This window comes from Condylura cristata, unplaced genomic scaffold (genome assembly GCF_000260355.1).
Source record: "Condylura cristata isolate star-nosed mole 26May11 unplaced genomic scaffold, ConCri1.0 scaffold00011, whole genome shotgun sequence".
Taxonomy (NCBI): Eukaryota; Metazoa; Chordata; class Mammalia; order Eulipotyphla; family Talpidae; genus Condylura; species Condylura cristata.
Window position 1 is genome coordinate 9,990,104 of NW_004567112.1, and position 21,077 is coordinate 10,011,180.

Genomic DNA, 21,077 nt, shown 5'->3' on the forward strand with positions numbered 1-21,077 from the left:
TCACCCACAGGAAATACATCCCAAGACTCCAGAAGAGGCCTGAACCCGCAAGCAGTACCTCACGCCTTACTTCTACTAGGCATTTTCCCTCTACATCTGTACCTGAGATAAAGCCGAATCTGTAAATCAGGCACAGTAAGAGATTAACAACTGCTAATAAAACAGAATGACTGCCACAGGGCCGGGGAACAGCTATGTGAGCGCGGTCTCGCTATCGCGCACTGAGGACCTTACTTAGCGTTTGGAATCTTCTCAGACCACGGTTGACTATGGGGAATAGAAACCCCGGAGAAGGGAGGGGACTGTGCACTCACAGAAAGGGTCCAGCATGTACCCCTCCCACCACTGCCCGCCCCTATACCGTCAGGGAACTCACTCCACCCTGTGCACTGTCTGCTTCTGTGCAAGGGTCCAGAGCAGGGTTGGGGAAAGGGTCCCAGAGACGTATGACAGGTCAACTGTGGCCCCCGGGGGTGAGGGCCGAGGAGAGTGCCACCAGAAGCGTGCCACTTACGAGCTGTGGAGGGAGCCCACGTCACTCTGGGAGGATTCCTGCTTCACGGTTGGCGTGACGATGGCCGGGTGAGGGATGCCGGTCGTGTGGAGAGTGTGATGTGGTGGGACCATGTGAGGGGGGAACCTGGAAGACAGGAAGCTGTGTAAATCGTCAGAATCAAAATGAATGAATGGGGAGGAATGTGTACACACAATTTAAAAAAACAACAGCCCATAACACGCACATGAAAGCAACTCAAGGCATATGAAAGCTGTCAGCATTAATTAGCGATAAATTAAACATAATCATTCTCATAATGTCATTAAAGCCAGTCTTCCCCCTTCATGATTGCTGCTGACATGACACATTACGATTTTTAACATCTTTAGCAAAAAACAAATTCGACGGATATACTTGGGCTGAAAGTAGTCTTGGACTAACCTGCTGGAAATCACACGTCCCTTTGTTTTCGGGAGGTATTATTAGTGGCATCTAAGAAGACAATTTCCTAAGTCCTAATCAGCTCTAGACTGAACGGTGAAATCTTTTGTTGCATATTGACAGCTAAATAAAATATTAATGCAGCTGAAGTATACACACATTTTTCACAATGCTGTGCAGGCCTCATTAGGCCTCATTCTGTTGATGGAGTGCATAAAATTTTTATTTTCCTTTTGCTGCTGTGCCTCATTGTTTTGACAGGAATAGGAGAGAGCAAGGCAGAACGAGGGAGAAAGTCCAAATTTTTCCTATCTGGTTCTCATCATAAGTCATGGATCTTTAAATTAGCTTGTATCCTTCTTACAGAAAGAGGTTGGTGGGAGCCAGTATTTCAGACACACACAGAAACACATGAAGCCTTGAATTCTGATTTACATGCCTTCCCCACTCTAGGGTTCTAGGATTCCTACGTGACTTTTACTTAGAATGTTGTCTATTTGTTGAACATCCTTCTAAATGATTGTCAGAACGGTCAACAAAGGTTGTGATTTCTCTCTTACTACTGTCTATTTTTAGAAAAGTTCTTTAAAGTTCCATGGAGACCCTGGAGGAGCATTTCCCAATCACACAAACCAGCCAGCTAATTTCAACACGCACTTGTCTCAGAGGCAGGCTGACAACCGGTCGCACCAACAATATTCACGTTTTCTGGTATACTCAGGGTCACCGTGATTTGCACTGGGTAGCAGAGCCGCCTCTCCTTAAAGACACACGACTTCAGAGAGAGGCAGAGGAGGCAGAAAGGGTAGAGCCCCAACAGAAGACAAGATGGCCGCCTCCTGGCTCTGTCCCACAAGTCATGTGCATGACACGGGACGCTGCTCACGTGTGTGAAGGGAAAGGCAGGTCCGGCAGCTGCTGCAACCCAAATCACAGCTGTCCCCCACACACCGTCCTGAGAATGCTGACCTGCTTCCTAGAAGCCAGTCCTGCGGGAACCAGGGTGCTAACAAGGGCATTATCAAGAGTAAACCGCCTTTATTCACAAGGTAGATCAGAAAGTGGACTAGTTTCCATTTTTTCCACAACAGAGCAAATGTTAATTTGAAAAGAGGCTGGGCAGTCAAGGTTGATGGAATATGTACAGATCCACAGAAAAAACACAGAAAAAAACTACTGAGAATCACAGCGGACACTTGACTTAGAAATTCCATCCCAAGGTCAGTCCTGCTGCCACAGCCTTTACAGATCTAAGCTGGTATCAAAGTTCGGTGACAAGGACATCAGATTTTGTAAGACTCATGAACATCTGTTAGGTTGTGTCCACCCCCTGCCCACCCCATAAAAAAAAAAGGAAGAAAAATAAGAGCCTATGAGAAAGAGAGCCCACCCACACCCCATCCCACCCCACAACTCCCCTTCCCCCTGAAGAAATGAAAACCAAGCCCTGGGGTGGCACCTGGGCACACCTTGTCCCTCCCACTGCTCCAAAGCCTCAGAGGAAACACGAGTTGAGAACATGTGTTCCTGGAAGCCCTTGGGTGAAGTGGTGGGCGGAGGTGCAGCTTTTACTGTGAGTTTTAAGGGCCTGACATTCCTCAAATACATATGTTCCCTTCCTGTTGAATGACAGTATGTGTACAGACATGGGGGGGGGGGGCGGCGGCGGGAGATCCAGAGTGGAAGGGGGGAGGAAGAGAAGGAAAGAGGTAAAAAGTACCATGTGTGTGCACAGGCAGGCACCCCGATTTGTGTACAAGTGGGGTGGAGAAAATCTTTCGGGTGCAGGCATGAAGAAAACCTCCACACTTGCTCACACCCCTGAAGTGAGACTGTGTGCGTGTGTGGTGAGTGTGAACAGTGTGCATGCCTTCACTTAAGAAATTTCTTGCCGCAGACAACTATTTCATGCAATGCAATAAACACCCTAAAAATTCTAAGCAGCTCATTATATTCCCCCGTCTGCTTTCATGGCTCCAAGCCAGAATATAATGATGAACCTTAACTTGTTAAGGACAACTAATTTTTGTTTCTGGCTGTCTCAGGGGCTTCTCTCTTACTCACTCTCACTTTACTTCACTGTGACACGTTTCTGTTAACTGGATGTCATCTGCCGGCCTTGATTTTATGCACAAGCAGTAGGATGCATTTTCCTCTGCAACAATCCTGCTTTGAGTTGCATTAGGTTTGTCATTATTCTCTCATTTTCCCCCTTGCACTTGTAACATTTCATCTCTTCCTGCCTTATTTTTTGTGAGCCACGGTACACCCACATTATGGTTTATACATGATCTCGCTCCCTTTGAAGCCGGCAGATTTCAGAGCCCGCTCTCGTCAGGAGAAGAGCCTTGCTCCAATTTAGCAGGCTCAGGGCCCGGAGCTCCAACATCTCAATCTAAAGGGGGTCACGGGTGGCACAAGTGAGTGTCAGCAAGAGCTGTTTAATTGCCAATCTAGGCTTCTCCATGGTGTTTAAAGTATAATGACCCATCACTTAATTCTGAGAAGTCCTGGCCCGGCTGCTGAATAGAATGAATATCAAAGGGTGTTCTGGAACAGGGCAAGCTGTCTACATTCCCTATAACTGCCATAAGTATAATAGACCTATACTTCTGTCGCCCCATTACCACAATAATGTATTTAATTTGCTGTATATGCTTTTTAACTAAGCTACCTTTCATAAGGCCTACCTGGGGAAATCGGCCGCCTCCCCCCATACCCACCCCCCCACCTCGAGCTCCTAACCTTTCCTCCCACAGTTTCCTTCCTTGCCTCCTCCCCCTGCCCACCTATAAATCATCGACTAACCTCCTAATGATCATTCAATCGATCAGCTTAACCCCGATCCCTATCCTGGACTGCTTCACTGCTTTTAACTGCTGGAATGGGCCAAATACACATGAACAACAATCAGGTGTATCACAGAAATGCTGGTTCAGAGGGAGGATGAGATGGTGTTGTAAGCTCCTAAGAGATTTTCTATTTGTTCCCACGCTTTGCAAGGTTGTGATGACGTTATTTAATGAACATAACCTTCCTCTGCTGCCTAGGGACAAGACAAGGCATTTTCCCACCTTACAAAAAATGGGTGGGATTTGGAAATTGAGAGGCTCCATCGCACATCAGAAACATCTCTAAAATGGCATGACATCCATGGCATAACGATAATTTATTTTTATTTATGTATGTGATTCTCTTAATGCAGTGATGCAAAATCATTCTTTGAGACCCAGGACAAGCGCCTCGTGGTCTACCTTTCTAACCTTTTCTTTGGTCTTGGGCCCCCCATGTTGATTACAGAGTTTGGGGGGAGCGGCTGGGGGCAGTATCCTTGCCATGTAATGCATACTAATTTAATTATGTGCCATCATCAAAATGGATTAGTTGTTGTAGTCCATCAGGAAAGTCTAAACCTCCACCGATTTAATTAACTTGACCGAAAATCAGATGAACAAAAAATAAAACTATCATTAGGAGCAATTAGTGACTACTTAAATATGCTGCTGCCAACCAGTTTGTAAATAAACTAACAGTCACTGAAAAATTAGCCAGAATTAATTAGAGGGAGGAAAAGGATAACACAGGGGTGAGCAGGACCTGGGCACATGTATACAGGGTACTGCATAGATTCACATGTGGGAAGATGGCATAATCATAAACACGGAACTTTGGTTTAACCTTCAAAGATTCTGCGCTGCGAAGGCCAGTGCGGCAGTCACCAGCCACAGGCAGCTGCCAAGCACTTGAAAGGTGCCAGCAAGTTGAGATGTGCTGTGAGTGTAAAACACACATCGGATCTCAGAAACTAAGTACAAAACGGAAAGTAAAACCTCATTAGAAACTGCTGCAGTGGACATGAGTCAGTCCCATTCTGACTACATCAGGATGAATAAAATAGCACTAAAAATCATTCATTTTTTTTAACCTTTTAAAAGTGTTGCTAGTGGGCCCTCCCCGGTGGCACAGCGGGTTACAGCACAGCACTAAGAAGCTAAAGCCACTTCAGCATGGGTTCGATCCCTGCCCCGGAGCTGACCCACATGGCGCGGCAGACCTCTCCTGACCCGCCCGCTGCTCCCCTCAGCAGTGCACTTCGTTCTGCTCCCCACTCTGTCTCTGGTGAATCCTCTCACTGCCCCTGAACCTCTGGCCTGTTCCCCAAATCTCTATGCACAAATAAAACAAATCTTAAAAAAAAAAAAGTGTTACTAGTAAAAAACTTAAAAATTCCATACGTGGCGCACCTCACAGTCCTGTTGGACAACGCTACTTTCTGGGGGGGGGGGGGGGGGGAGACGGGGATGGGCGGGGTGAGTCGTACACGCTCCTAGTTCTTGTTGATGCTCAAGTCTGAGCTTTGAAAAGACCAGAAAACTTTGTCAAGCTCTTATTTGCGTAACAGTAAAATGACTTGTCCCCTTTCCTTTCCTACCCAATGAGGCCACAAGAATGGACACATTAAAAATCACCTGCCTATCCTACTTCTGCCTCCTTCGATTCTTAAAAAACATTGCTCAATTGACTCCGAAATTTGCAAGTTTGACATCATGTACTTTGAGAGTCTGGGGCAATTTTTCAGTATTTCCAAGGAATAAAGCTTTATGCTGGGTCCGTCCCCTTACAGCCTTAGAAGTGCGTGAAGCAGCAGCACCGGCCAGGTCTGAGAGGTCACCCAGGGTCTGGACATGAGGTCCCCATTCCTGGAACTCACCTGGACATGGACGCGTTGACGGTCAGAGCTGTGGGGTAGGGGTGGCGGAATCCTCCTGTGGTGATTGGGTACACTGGCTGACCTTGCCTACAAGAGGGGGTACATAGTGAGAGAGCTGCCAATGAGGGTGGGGGTGGGGAAAAGAAAAAGAAGAAAAAGGAAAAGTTCTCTCTGCACAGTAAGCTTTATTCTCATTTGATCAGAACAAAAATCTTGGGGATTGTACAGGAAGGATCAAAGGGAGGAAACACAGAACAATTTGAATGCCATAAATCTGATAGGAATGGCTAATTAAATTTTATAACCTCTGCTTATGTCAATAGAGACCCTCTCCCCAAGCTGAAACTAGGTGTTTTGTTGTAATAATTAAAGGCGAAGTCTCGCTTGCTTTAATGGAGCCATCACACTAATTGAGGGCTACACATCCAAAGGAAAACAATAATGAATGTAAATTTATACCAAAATAAAGTACAGTGAATCAAAGGACTTCAGTTGCGCTTTGGGCCTCTTTCGGTATTTAGATCTCGGTGAGAAAACATTAAATTAACAGAGCTTAATTTGTAGCCTTTTGTCAAATTAACAAGTGTTGACAAGAGTTACCGGGGGGGAGAGTCCCCAAGAAGAATTGTGGGTAACCAATAGACAATCACACCTCATTACAATAATTAAAAAATACAGCAACATGCAAAATAGCATCTTCATGAAAGACACACAACTTTTTCTGACAGAGGGCTGTCTGAGTTGGTGATTCCTTTTTATCTAGCCGTCAGATAGCTCCCGATCGGCTGGATGGCCCGTGTACTGAAGCAGCAACGAGACACAGCTCATGTCCATCCTCCTGGCTAGAATGCAGGAGGCAGAAAACAGTGCTATTTACAGAGCTGTGAGGCAATGAAACTGTTCTTATTTATTTATTAAAAAAAAGGGTAGAACTTGTTCAACTAGAGAAATTAAGGTGGAACTTGGAGTGGGGGAGGGGTGGTGAATCACTCCAAAGTTGTGAAGCTATGAAAGGGTGTCTTCCCTAACACTCAAACCTGAGTGTTACCACTACCTACTCCTGTTAAGATTGAACAAATTGTCCTGTGTTTTTAAAGACTAGACGTCACTGATAAACATGGAGAAAGACACAAAAACACACGATTGCAAAACACAGATTGCATGCACATGCAAACGCGACAGGTGAGCACTCTCTCAAGGCCTTTCTACTCTAACACTAAAACCCACGTTCATGAGTGCTGCTGAGAGGAAGACCCTTGGTGAGGGCCAAACTTGCAAGGTGGCTTTGAGATCTCGGGCCTGCCAGGAACTAGGGAGGAACCTCGGGGACAGCCCACCTGCTGGAGTTGGGGGGCTCAGCCAGCTGCCCCGGGGCCCTCCCCACAATCCCCAGATGAAGCTCTCAACATGCAAAGATTCCTAGAGATGTTGGTGAATAACATGGAGGTTCCCGTGGACTCTACCTTCCCCTGTCATGGCAGCCTAGGAGTGCTGGCTGGGGTGAGGGGCCAGGTGATCTGGGGACTTCGGGCCCAGCCTGACCCCACTCCCCTGTTGCCTCAATCCAGCAGGGGACCCTCGCCAGCATGGTCACCGGCAGAAACGCCACGCTGGGCGTCACTACACAGCGAGGCTCTCAGGACCTTCTGCAATTCCCAAAGAACCTTCTTTTTTTTTTTCTTTAATATAAAGATCCCTCCATCAGATATCACCACTGCAGGATCCCTGCTCCTCAGTCACCACAGTCCACACTGTGGTGCTTCTTCCCTTTTGGTTATCGTGGGTCTTGAGGGATCTTTGCTCACAGAGCCTTTGGGGACCACAGGTTCAGGATATTATGTAGCAGTAACCTTAGCCCTATATAATCCCTCTGCAAGGCGACTGATCGGCCTGCTCTCCCAGGGGCGTTTCCGCAAGCTTCCTCCCCACCCAACCCAGCCCTGTCTTTCCAGCACACCCAGACACACACAGAGTAAATAATAAGCATGCCCATGTACAAAACAAAAAGTAAATTAAAAAATGGAACTCCTTACTGTGGTACTAACCATCCTAGCGGATGGGGAATTTGTCCTACGGTGCCGGGCGAAAGTGGGTAATACGGAGAGATGTCTGGGGGGTGCGGAGGCCGTGGGATTCCTGGGAGAAGAAGCAGCGTTTCAGGGACAAGGAAAGAGAAAGTGGTGGGGGCAGGAGTTGGTGCGTGTCCTCGCCTGCTCCTTCGCCCTGGTGTGAAAACCTGCCTTGTCTCACTCTAGGTTCATCGCCATGGTGGGTAGACTCAGACGGGCTCTAAAAATAGCATCTTGCACTCTTCCTGCCTCAGATAATTGGTGAATTAAAAAAAACAAACTCGGGCTTGGCACACAGTAGGTGATCGATGAAGCACATCTGCTCCCTTGCCTGCACAACCTTCCCTTCACTGCCCGGCTGTGCTCGCCCGCAGGAGACCCACTCTCCTGGTCAGCAACGCTCTTTCAGTTAAGGCTTTGGGGAAAAGTTATCCTTCCCTCCTTCCAGAAATTCAACTCTCTAGAAAGTTTCCACCTCACCTTCGGAGAGTCAAGCTATAGGAGACACTCATCAAATCCCCTGGTGTCTTCTCCAAAGCAGGTCAGAGAGCAGTGAACAGAAAGGCACCTGGGGCCTATGCCCTTGACCTAAACCCCAGTTTGGGGAGGACAAAGTCACCTGTGTGGATCCACACCCCCATGTAAGTACTGCTACACCTTGGGGGCCAAGGCCCTCCACAGGGTCCACGTGAGCGAACCCCGCAGGTCTGGTCCCCGCAGCCTGGCAGCACACCCCGTGACGGGGTCTCAGCAGCCAAGGGCGTGAGGTGTGACTGGGCGCGGGCGTAGCGTGCCGCTGAAGGGGCTCCGGCGAGCCGCCCCCCAGGACTGAAACAGCCTGGAAGGGGATCAGCTGCACGTTCACGGGTGAAAACTCTTTTAATTTTTTTTTTTTTTCCATTTCACTCAGGAAGCTTTTAATCTGTAAATTAAGTCTCCCTGGGTGACATTTTCATGCAGTCATGGCTTGCTCTATTACAAAAACCATAGCGATTAGCTGGGCTTGGGCCCTACACCCAGCCATTCGCACACTTGAAAGAATGTTCGCAGAGGAAAAGTAAACAGTCTGCAGACGTTAATCACATGTTTTATGATAACCATTTAAAAGCTATTCCCTGTGCTGCCGTTATTTAAATGAGACGTAGACGCTGCCATTGAGTCCAGGAGCCCAGGGCCGGCGGGCGGCCTCCTCCAGTCATTCCAGGTCCCCCCTGAGAACAGAGGGGCTCAGAGGCTGTGGGAAACCAGCCAGTGTGTGGCTCCACTCAGGGCCACGAAGGCCCAGCACTGCGCAGGTCCACTGGCATGGACAGGCCCTTTCACTCCCGCCGGGAGAAGCCTCCTGGCTGCTCCTCCGACAAGCACCCGAGTGAAAAGGCTGAAGGTCACTTTCTGCCTGGATTCTGTCTGGGCCCTCTCAGTTCAGTGATGCCAAGAGGAAAGATTCCAGGCTTCGGTTTTCCCATCTGTACAATGGGTCTGATAACCCCCAGGATGTGGTAGAGGAGGAAGAAGCTAAGGAGGTCAGCAAAGAGAACGGGAGCCCAGACACGCGGCCTGCCGGTGCGCCGGCACAAGTTCTGGTCGAGGGCCAGGGCCTGAGGGGCCAGGGCCCGCTCCCAGACTCCCACGAGGGTGAGATACCCCCACGTAGGTCTGAGGCGCTGGGACTCAGAGGCCACTGAGTGGCTCTCAGTCAGGTTGCTGGGGACACCCGCAAATCTTGAGTCCTGGGAGAAGCCCACTTCCATCCCAGGGTCTGCCCCCACCTGCCCAGCCTCCCTTCCAAGGCCCAGGAGGGGAACAGAAGTTCCCCACACACTAACCACCCTCACCCGCACCCCCCGCCGGCCCCAGTCCCTGCCCTCCCCACAGGTGGTCCCGCACCCCAGGACCATCCCTGCCCCTTGGCAGCCAAGCACAAGGCCTACCTGTTTTGGGGTCTACGTCAGCCGGTAAGTGTGGGGGTGGGTTTCCTGGGGTGAAGTGTTCGTTGCTGTACGTGATAAGCGGCGTGAGCGGGTGCACATGATGAGGGTGCTGCACCACCGGGACTTTGTTCGACTGTGGGGAGGATAAGAACAGAGAAAAGACTCCACTGAGGCGGCTCCAGCTGGCAGCCTGAAGGCCACAGGACCCTGGGCGCCCCAACCGCCGCTCCCACCTTGATTTCCTAAGACACACTCACCCCCAAGCCCAGTCCCCCATCACGCAGGAAACTCAACAGACAGCCCTGGTGGGGGGGTGGGGGTGGGAGGTTGTCCCCTGGTAGCTCTGCCTCCCATGAGCCTGGCTTTTACATACATACATGTATACACACATATGTATATACGCATATGTGTGTATATGTGTATGTATATATATAGTTTTTTTTTTTACATCATTTTGTGCCTTTTTCCATCTCAGCTGCAGTCCCTGTGGGAACCTGGCTTTTGAAGACCTGTTCCACCCCAGCGCATCATCGTGGAGCCCAAGCACTTCAACTTTCCCCATCGGCAGGTAAATTGGAAGCAGGGGCTCCCATCTCCCAGCCTACTGAGCGTCTGCTTATGGGGGAGCTCTCCCACTCCAGGGCCCACTGGAGGGACCCAGGAGGCAGGCAGGGGAGCCTCCAGGAGACCAGGCTAGAAAAAACTGGCTACAGGAACCCCAGCAGGGCCCAAATCCACCCATCACCCAGCTCCTGAGCCCTCTGGCCCCTTAGAGCCAGCCAGGTGGCAGGCTGCAATCCTTTGCACACAGCAAGGGGGAAAGCCCCACTCAAGGTCCGGCTGGGAGCTTGGACTTAACCAGAAAGCTCTAAGCTGTGAGGCAAGCGCCTGCATATTTTATGTAGATTACACTGGGCTCGATGCATTAGAAATTTCATTAGGAAGTCATCGGGGAATGCTAATAAATTAACTGGATGATGATGAATTGGGCTAATAAAAGGTATGCATTTTCGAAATGGGCAGTTCTAGAAAACAAAGTACAGGCATTTTTATGTCTGAGAAGACTGGATAGCTGCAGAGAAACTAAGGGAAAAGGCATTTTAAAAGAATTTTTCTCGTTGCCGTGAGCGGGTCTTCCCTTTCGAGTCTCCTCTTTGTCCCCCCCAGCCCCGCTGTCAGCCAACCCCCTCCCCGCCGACCCCGTGCCATGCTATAACTTAGCCCAGGGAGATCACAAAGAAAAAATTAAGCTGAAACAAGCGAACTACTGGGCCATTTACTGAGAGTAATCCAATTGCAAAAAACCCTATTCCCCATAGAGGATTTTCACTAAAATCCTACAACAGGGACATTTAACCAGATTAGGTACCAGCGAAGATAAAGAGCTGAGTATTAGATGATGAATGGATTAGAGTCAAGTTTCATTTCAGAACGTGTCTTCATTTCCTTTTATTACTTTTAGGGAGGCACAACTTGCATTAACATCAAGGAGGAGGAACTGCATGAAAAGAAAAGAAGGTTCCACTGCTGCCCACTAGCGCCTCCTGAGTTTGGGGCCCGCCAGCAGTGAGGCCTTTGTTTTTCCTGTCGTCCTTTTTCTTCTTAATAGGTGAAGAAGGGCACAGTGTGGAAAGAGCATTTCTTATCAGTTAATTGTGGGGAAGGATCTTTAAAGGTGCTCCCCGCTTTTTCGTGGGTGTGTTTGGAAAGGAAAACATGTAACTTCCTACGCCTTCCAGAAGACACTACAGGAAAAGAAGTCACCATCACAAGAGGCCTAGAGACCTGGGATGTCCAGAGAGAGAGGCCAGCTAGCTGTTCTCAGGGCCCTGGGAGGTGAGGCTCCAAAGCAATGAAACTTAAAGTAGCAGAGCGAGAATGCCTGGGAGCCAGGGTGCCCCCAGGTCAGAAGTCAGCAGGTCCAGATAAGACCAAAGGCAGTGGCCCAGGGCTCTGCTGCCCACGGCCAGTGCCAGCCTGTCAGGGGCACGCACTTAGGCATCTCTGACTTGGAAAGTGACAAATATGCTGAAGTGGGGAGGAAAAAGAGGAAGTGAGAGGGACGGGGGCTCAGAGGGGTGTGGACACGGTCAGAGAAGGCGCTGACCATGGAGACCAGGAAGAGGAAAGAAGATGGTGGCTGCCGCCTTCCAGGAGTTTGCCATCTGGCTGGAATGGAAGCCACTGGAAAGGGAACGAGCAGAGCAGCCCAGGCAGAGAAGGGCCCGCACCGACAATGGGGAGGAACTGCAAAATGGGAGGAAACAGCCAGCCACGAGGAGGAAAGACAGTCAGCTGGAGCAGAAGACCTCGGGAGTGTGGGACACACCGGAAGCAGCAGGTGTGGGCGGTGAAACCCATGGTTCTCCAAATCGAGCATCTCACCGGACACTTCTCACAAACTCAACCCCAACCTTAGCATTTCTCCCAGGAGGGGCCTGACTCAGTAGTTTGGGTTCCGGACCCAGGTACTTGTGTTCAGCCATGACCCAGCAGGCAGTGCCAAGGACCTCGGCTATGTGTCCTAAGCGTGAGGATCCAGCCAAAAGCTCAGTTAGCAGGAGCCAACGTGGCAAGGAATGGTGGGGTGCTGTGACTGTTTATGTCACTGTCGGGGAGTAGCTACCTGGTGGCATGGTCCTGCCTGCAGTTGAGAAGCCCTCGTTTCTGCCTGTCCTCTAGCAGCACTAACAGAAATTGGGGGGCGCGCTCTTTTCCTGTGCAGCAGTGGGTGAAGGATGCCTTCAGGCAACAGCAGACTCACCTGGCACGGATCCTCCCTTCGAACCCGCCCCTTACACACATATAAAGGGGATCCCAACAAAAGCTGGGTACCTGTTCTAGCTGCCATCACTCCTGCCACTACTTTGGCACACCTGAGCCAATGAGTTGTTTCCTGGTTAGGCAAAACTCTATAGCAAGGTGCTAGGGTGGGGTTTGAAGTTTTACTTGCTGCCTGAATTTGAGAGAAAAAAACAGCCCCACTGGGACACAGTTCTCTTCCTGATTATGACGTGTGCCAGGCAGGTCCCTATGAAACAACACAGCCACACGCTACTCCAGTGACTGGCTCCTAAGCCACACAGGGGATGCAGCTGCACCTGCAGAATCCAAGGTCTAAGTGCCACTTCACCTGCCCAGCCCGTGCCTGGAGCATTTTTAGGAAGGGAGACTGTTATTCCAGAAAATTCCTATGCCTCAGCATCCTCCCTCCCACCTCCCAGTCCCTAGGTCACATCACATCCACTGCTAGGTTTGCGATTGTACCTCTCTTGGTCTCACTGTAGGACAAGGACAGTGTCTTCTAGAACTCTGTGTCCCTGTCACACCTAGCCGGTGGGGCGATGTCATAAATTACATAAGCACCTCCAAACCACAACTCAAACTTTAGAAAAGGGGAGTAAAGCCAATCTCACAGATTCATTTCGGTAATGGCTGTGCTCTTTAAAGACACAACCATCGTCCTTCAGAAACCATCAGTGCCTTTGCAGTATGGAAACGGTGCACTGAGAACAGACTCAGGGCCAGTGCATCACCCGCAGCCAAGAGTGAACCCCACGAGCACAAGGAAGACCCAGGCTCAGGCTACCGAGCCTTCTAGCTGTGTGGCCTCTCCCAGGCCCTTGTTTAAATCTCCCGGCTGTGCAAGTTGGAAGAGCAGGAGCAGCGCCTGGCACCCCGCTAGGATGCAACGGGAAGAGGCTCCAGTTAGAGGCGCCAGTGAGTGGCGAGGCGTGTGCGGAGGAGGTGAGGTGCGCACCCCTCGGTCTGCGGGGGCTGATGCATGGGGTGAGAGCAGGCTTCGCTCCTGTTGCAAAGGACAAGAGGCCACAGTGCTTGCTTTGTGGCTGGTCCTGCCCAGTGCATACCCTTCTGATAGATGAGATAATAAGCACATCTTATTATTTCTTTTGGAGGGGGAAAAAAAAGTCCCTCTATATCATGCTCTGCTATGAGACTGCCACAGAGAAGCGTTGTCAGCTCAGTGAGAGGCTGGCAAGTTGGGGTGAAGGCCCGAAGGTAGGAACTGACGTAGAGGAAACACTGCAGCCCCAATAGGAAGCGCCCTCGGACTCTGCTCTTGCTGTCCCAAGAGCCTCCTCTCCGCAGGGAGACAAGTCTAGCCCGAAAAGCACCGGGCAATGTGAAGGGAAGCAACAATCCCTACAGAGTGCTGGTGGGCCGACGGGGGATGTGCTTGTCCCCATTCAGCTGTTTATAGACAGAGTCGAGTGTTCACGGCAAATAAACACAACATAAAACCAGATGCCGCTTAGGGAACCGCTTTATCTAAACATGAATTATATCCGCAAAACTGGCTGGATACGCAATCATGAGCGCTCTCCAGTGACGGTTCACCAAGGTTTCACAGTCAGGGTGGCGATGGGCGGCAGCATGAGGAGACCAAACTACTGGCAAGGAGCCCTGTAAGAGCAGGAGCAATCTCTGAGCCACAAAAGCACTCAGCGATCATGAAATGGCTGCAGTATGTGCAGGGAGCTCCCCCATGGTGCTCATCCACACCAGCGCCATCAGCAGGAGACTCGCCCACCCCGGGAGGCGCCTGGCACTCTTTGCCGAGATCCCAGGGGTGTCGGGAGAGACCAGCAAGGACCCACTGCCTTCCCCGAGGCTCGAAAGTCGGCACCAGCACCGCTCACAGCTCCGCTGCTCACCACAGCTAGGCCGCTGCTCGGCCTCAGCGCTGAGTGTGACGTTCCTTGCTCAGCCCTCGGTTCCACAGGCTAGGGGAGGGGTCCGTCCCAGGGCACAGGAGGGAAGGTGGTGGGGCCAGGCCTGACCCCACTGTCCACTGCTGTCTGTGGCGTCTGGAGAGGGAAAGGGGTCGGCTGCCACGCTGAAGGAGCAAGCGTGGCCAAGACCTCACCAAAGAAATTCACCCCCGAACCAATGAGTGTCTGGAATCCAGTTGAGTTTCAGCAATGTCGCCTACTACTCCAGCCCTCCCAACCCACCCCAAACTAGCTCAGGGCTCAGGACACCCAGGCTGAAGGGCACTAAGTATTTTTAGCAGGGGTTTTTATAGCATGTGGCTGAGCACAGAAAGCAAAGACAGTTTAATAGGATGTTTCTGCTTCTCAAAGACAGATATGAGCAGTCTCAGGGCCCAGCTGGATTCTGCTGAGAGCTACGTCACATGTGGTCAGTTTGCTGGACATGACACTAAAGAAAAAGTCAGCTAAAAAACGGAACCCATTAAATGAAGTAACTATGTCTATTTAAAAACCATCAAAATCTTCGTCTGACCTGGCAGCCTCTGACTTCATGCTTCGTACCTAGAGGAATGACTACGGCCCAGAGCTAAGCCTTCCTGGGGTTCTGCCTGCATGCTTCGAACACTAAATAGTTAAGTTTTAAAGAATGGGTCCTTGAACAGTCCGCAAAGAGCACAAAGCTCTCCCAGCCCAAGTACTCACTGAGCATTCATCTAGGGGGAAGGGCGTGGAGGGGCACGCACCCCTGCCGCTGACCTTCGACCTCTCAGGAACCCCTCTTGCTAGTGTTCTGCAACTTGGTCCTGCCACCCTTGTGGCCAGGCGCCCACACAGCCGTGCTAATGCTGCTCATGATTCGGAAGCTGGCAAGCGAAAGATTGATTCCAGCACTTCTAGGTCCCCCTGCGAGCCCTCCTCTCACCCCAACCCCTCAACCTTCTGTAACTGTGGGGAACCCAAAGGGAACGAGGGCTTGGCATTCACCTCCAACCTATTAATCAACAGATGTTGAAAACAAATAGCGCCATTGCCAGCCCTGGCCTCCCAGCCCTCCTCCTCACCACTCCCCTACCGCTCTCCCTTTCTGCACAAGAAAAATGGGGCCAGAAAGTGCCTTTATGAGCCCAGCACAATAAAACAAAAGCAGCACAGAGGAGTATTTGTCAGCCTTTTGCCCCTCCTGGGTTGGATGTGGAAGGACTTTGGTGGTCTTAGATTACTGGCCCTCCCAGGGTCTGAAATCAGCCCGAGGAAGGGACGCCGCTTCACACGAAGCCAGGTTTCTAGCTCATCTCCGTGCACTCTCTGGGGACCCCCGTGCGGTGGGGGTACCAAGGCCAGTGGTGACTAGCAGGCGGTTTCTAGCTGTTTCACGTCACTGGCTGCAGGAAGCCTGGCAGGAGGAGGGGCTGCGTGAGGGAGGGGCCGTTCTCACTCATCACCACCCCTTGGTGGCTCAACTAGTCCTCTGTGCTCAGGCTGTGAACCGGACGGAGTGGTGTGGTCAGCCAAAGTGACCCGGTCTCAACATCCATGATACCCATGCCCAACAGTGAGCAACCGTGCCAGCTGCTGTGACCCCAAGGAGACACCCGAGGGCCTGGCACCTAGGTTGCACGGCGACAGGAACACCTTGCTGCCGGGTCCTGGAAGCCCCGCAAATACGCAGCCAGAAGGATGGCGGGCGGGCTCCTGTCCTTCCTGCTTCTGGGACCATTTTACTCTGGCCCTCCCTCCCCCACATGGTGACCGGAAGCCCGGCCAGCCAGGCCTGCGGTGTGCAGTGCCCAGGCAGCTTTCATGCTGAACGCTGCTCCTTTCTGTCGAAGGCCGTGCTCCCAGCTAATGGTGCTTTGTTCCCCTGGACAAGCCTTCCATTGAGAGCTGCAGCACTGCTGTTGAAAATAATAAATAAAGGACGGGAGGCTTCACAGAGTTCGAGTTTTGCTTGGAGAGATGAGGTGGTTGGGAGCAAGGAGGTCTGCTGGGAGCTGCAGAAAAGCAGTGCCAGGCCTGCCATGAAGACCGGCCTCTAGCCCCTGGTCTGACTACTGCAGAACAACCCACTCACCAGGCTGCAAACCTGCAGCTGTCACCCACAGGAGTGTGGCATTCAGGGTGCTGTTTGTTTGTTTTGTAAATTAGCAGTGGCTAACTTTCTTCCCCTACCTCCTCTTCTCTGCAATCAAATCCACTTAGTAAGAAAAGGAAGAGAAGATTCTCCCTGGCGTGTACAAAATTCTGCCGACTCATACTTTCTCATGTACTCGTACTCACACAGGCATTAACATCCTTCATTGCAGGGAAATGATTGAACAGGGCAGGCAGGGAGAGACGAAATGTGCAGTCAATTTTCATCCAAATTCTCACACACACATGCATATACATGGAATTAATTCAAACCAGCCTAAGCCCTAGGCCTTCTTCTTCGGTTTATTTTATTTTATTTTTTCCTTTCTATAATATAACAACTCAGCTGGTAACACACCAAACACATCACCCAGCATTAGGGGTCCGGAGGGCCAAATTCATCTCTTCTTAATAACCTTTTCTTAATCCCCTCCAAAAAAGGAGGAGGGGGTGGGAGAGGGCTTGGGGGTGCCATGGTGGGGAGTGAGCACGCGAAGGGGGAATAGAAAGATGTGCTCCAGCTGCTGCGCTTTGTGATGCCACAGCCCTGGCCCGACCCGCAAAGCTGTGCTTTCACGGGCTCCTGAACAATGACTTCCAGTTAAGTTCATTAAACATAATTTATTTCCACTCATTCTCATTTATTCCCCAATAAAAAGAAGGCATCCCATTGTACTTCCCCAGCTAACCTTTAAAGCACTTGCAAGCTTCCATCTTGACCAGCCTGTCCCATCCAGGCTGCCCCTGACCACGGAGTTCCCAGGCTTTTCTTTCTGCCTGCCTCCCATCAGCAGCAAGCCATGGCATCCGGGAGGTCAGTGACGGGGTGCAGCGGGATCAACGGGGTCCCCACTGGCTGTCCTAATCCTCCACCAGGTCTCAGAGAAGAGAGACCGGCCACTTCACCCCTAAGTAATTTCCCAGGAATCTGCAACCTCCACCCCCTGCAGGATCTGTCCTCCCTGCTTGAGTACTAAATGATCAGCGTTCGCATAATCAGTCTTGTTAAAGTGTCTAGTTTGCAGAGGATTTTAAGAATTGGGTAAGAGGGTACAGATGTTTCTAGGAGAGCAGATTTTCCAAACGGAGCCAGGAATAAATCCAACCTATTCCAAATGAAGAAATCCAAAAGCTCAAATCCAAAACAACTTTTTGAAAATAATGATTTCCAGGCCATTCCCACCCCCTCCCCAACACAACCACCCCAAATCTAGGAATTACTAAATGGAAAGGAAATCACCAATTCTGATTCAGAATAAATTTTAAGTTCATAATGGTTATTACATCCTGGGGATTCGAGAAAGAAGTGGTGAACAAAATCCGATACCACCTTTCTAATTTATTTACTACGAACAGATGGATAAAAATGCCTTGTTTTCCCTCTTAACCCTGCGTCTCACTTTCCGATATAGACCATATTTGAAATTCATGCCTGCCACCTGCGTTGTGATAAGAGCTGGAGAAACAGCTGTTCCTTCCGAGTGCAGGTATATGTCCTCTTAGGAAAGAACCAACAACCTGAGCGAGGAGAGGGATGAGTTTGTGCTGCAGGGGCCCACAAACATAAATGGCCAGGCTCTGGACGCGTTCGCAGGGGTGCAGCGGACAGGCTGAATGGCAAGCAGACGCCAGGGCGGACCGGCACTGCTCTGCTCTACGGCCGAACCCCAAACCAGACATAGGAGTCACAGCCACATGTAAAGACCAGGCGCAGGGGCAGGGAGTGGGGGTCGGAGGGGCACCGTGGTGGGGGGCAATAGGCTGTGTCTTTTGCTTACAAGCGGGCGAGCTAAAGTTAGCGTGGGAATGACCCAGGCAAAGTTCAGCTAAAAAAAAGTACCTTCCAATGTGTACAGAAGCATGTAACCAGGAGAGTGGTCAGGGTTTCATCACACTCCAAAATATTGCAGAAGGAAAGAATTCCATGACATAGCTGGGCCAATGCCCCACCCCCAACCCCCACCAACCCCAAACCACAAAGGGGAGGTTTCCCTAAGAATGTAAGGTTGCCCGCTCTGTTGCTTCTAGAAAATGCCACTGCAGCCGCCTGTTGTGACAAGACAAGCATCATAATATCTGTATCGTTGCAGTCGGGAACTAACCCTGTCCAAGCGGCCCCCTTCTTATAGAAGGTGGGGAACGGAGGCTCCCTGTCAGCAAAGCAGCAGGCCTGCTGTGCAGAAACCCAAGTGATTCGACTACACAAAGGTCTGGAACCCTCTTAGAAATCTCAACATGGGGAGACAGTGCCGGGCAGGAGATGTGCGGCCACACACAACTCGCACACCCCACACCCGTCGTGCCCTCGCTTTCCACAATCCTTAGGAGTTTACACAACCGAAGCAGAAAGTGGCGTAGGGGTCAGAAAGGCAAAGCAAGACCCCGTCTGTCGTTCCTGGGGGCTCCCTGCGAGAACCACCTCCCCCGTGGCGTTCTGGCCCGGCACAGATGATTTCATTCATGACACTGAAAAGTCTGTGGAGTCTGCTGTCTCCCTCATTCCTCCATCGCCCCAAAAAAAGAGATCTAAGAGCCTATCACCCACTACCGAAGTTCCACGTTTGGCTGTTCAACAACAAAAGAAAAGTAACAATAAAGGGAACTAGGGATTTGCCTCCAAATTCAAGGGAATGCCCCTCCAGCAGGTGATTTGAGCCACTGGAGCAAAATGCATCTGAGAGCCTGAGACCGGCACTGCAAAGGGGCCCACGGCCTCGCCGTCCACAGCACCTCGCACGCAGCTCCATCTCCAAACAACTTTCTACTGCGCTTAGAAAATACCAGCACCACAAGTGAGACCGCCACCCTCAAAGGCCAGCATCTAAATTTGGAAACTGAAATAAATACAGCTAAAGACAGAGCCACAGAAAGTTAGCATTAAATCTGAAAGTAGAATGCAGAGTTTACAGAGCCTGCTACTGTAAAACCCGATCACGCAAAACTGATTCAAGCGTGGCAAGTATGCTCCCTTCTGAGACAATGTCATTCTTCCTTCTCTTTCTTCCGATGCAGCCCACCCTGGTGGGTGAAGGGGAAAAATATATTTGTTAGAAGAAATCCCAACCCCCATACCCCTCTCTTCCCAGATTCCAGCTCCCTCACACTTCTGCATGGCTGTGTAACCCTAAGGATGGTGAGGAAAGTCAAACTTTTTCTCCTCCCCTCCCCATCTCTTTTTTAACTCTTTCTCTCCCCCCAAACTGCTAAGAAAAATACATAATGAAAGGGCGCAGCTTGAGTTGACCGTTTATTCTTGCTTTTTGTTTCTTCCTCCCCACTAGCTTTTTTTTTTAAAAGCAGAGGTGTTCCAATGGTCAAGACCGTAAGCAAGGACACACACACACACACACACACACACACACACACACGTGCGCGCACACGCACGCCCCCCCACTACTCACCCAGCAATTCAAATTGAGGTGCCAAGCGCCCAACTGCGGGACGAGAGAGAACCCAGGGGCCACTGCTCCTCCCTTACCACTCAACTCTTCCATCCCCACTAAGATTGTGTCCCTGGGGTACATAACAGCTTTGCTTTTCTTTCTCTCCACCTCAAAAAAAAAAAAAAAGAAGAAGAAGAAAAAGGAAAAAAAAAAACTTTCTCTGTACCTTCAAGACGGGCCTGGGCCGGCTCCTTCCTCCTCCCTTACTGCTCTTCTCACTTTCCCTCTTCCTCCCAGCTTCCCCTCCCTTTATATCGTTCCTTTAAAGAGCTGGGAAAAAGCATCTTAAGAGATGGAGCAGGCTCCAAATTTTTGCCTTGCTAGCCTCAAAAAAATGCTCCACGTTGCCACTCACACTGGAATTATTCTGTTCATTCCTCACCTTTCACGCACATCCCTCAAAAATCAAAACAACAAAAAAAATAAAACATAATAATCTACCTCACCTAGTGGCAGGTTAAATTAAAAAAAAAAATGTTTTGATCAAAATCAGAAACAACCCCTCCCCCTCCTAGTTTTTAATCTTTTCCACTACAAAATCCGTGAAGGAAGGGGAAGGCCCATCCCAGCCAGCTTGGGGCACCATCGCCAGGTCCCCTCCCTCAGCCGTTACCTTGGGCAGCGGGCACAGCGCTGCCGCTAAGATCTGCTAAGGAATGACGGTCAGCCATGAGGGAAATGATCAACCGTGCGGCAGGCACTTTATCTGCAAGATTGTCAAATCCCTCAAAACAAGTTTCTTAGGGAGAGGGCTGGGATGGGTGAGGGGGAGGGAGGGGGAAAGTACATTTTCTTGTCACAGTGACACAGGAGTGACACTTGTAGGGCCTTGCCTGCCACAGGCACACACCCCGCACACACCCTCATCTCCTTCCAGGGGACCAGGCTGCCCCTGAAAAGCTTCTGACTGACCTCTGTGGAGACAGGGGGAGGCCGCCAGCTGTAGCTGCCTGAGTCGGGCATTCTAGGAGTAGGAATGCGAACTTGCTTTGTGATTGTTGAGTTTTGTGAGGTTTTCCCAGAATGAGAGAGAGAGAGAGAGAGAGAGAGAGAGAGAGAGAGAGAGAGAGAGAGAGAGAGAGATCGCTCACAGAGAAAAGGCAACCTGAACCCATGAACC

At 50.6% G+C, this 21,077-nt stretch overlaps 1 protein-coding gene across 1 annotated transcript in view; it reads right to left on the reverse strand.

Moving 5' to 3' along the window:
- TCF7L2 (transcription factor 7-like 2 (T-cell specific, HMG-box)) overlaps positions 1-21,077 on the reverse strand; it is a 172,975-nt gene that overhangs the window by 13,147 nt on the left and 138,751 nt on the right. Inside the window, exons 3-6 of the mRNA XM_012723799.1 lie at positions 9,649-9,781; positions 7,682-7,784; positions 5,649-5,735; positions 515-640 (exon numbers count right to left, since the gene is read on the reverse strand). Of these exons, the coding sequence (XP_012579253.1) occupies positions 515-640; positions 5,649-5,735; positions 7,682-7,784; positions 9,649-9,781 (449 nt within the window). The remainder of the gene's footprint in view (positions 1-514; positions 641-5,648; positions 5,736-7,681; positions 7,785-9,648; positions 9,782-21,077) is intronic.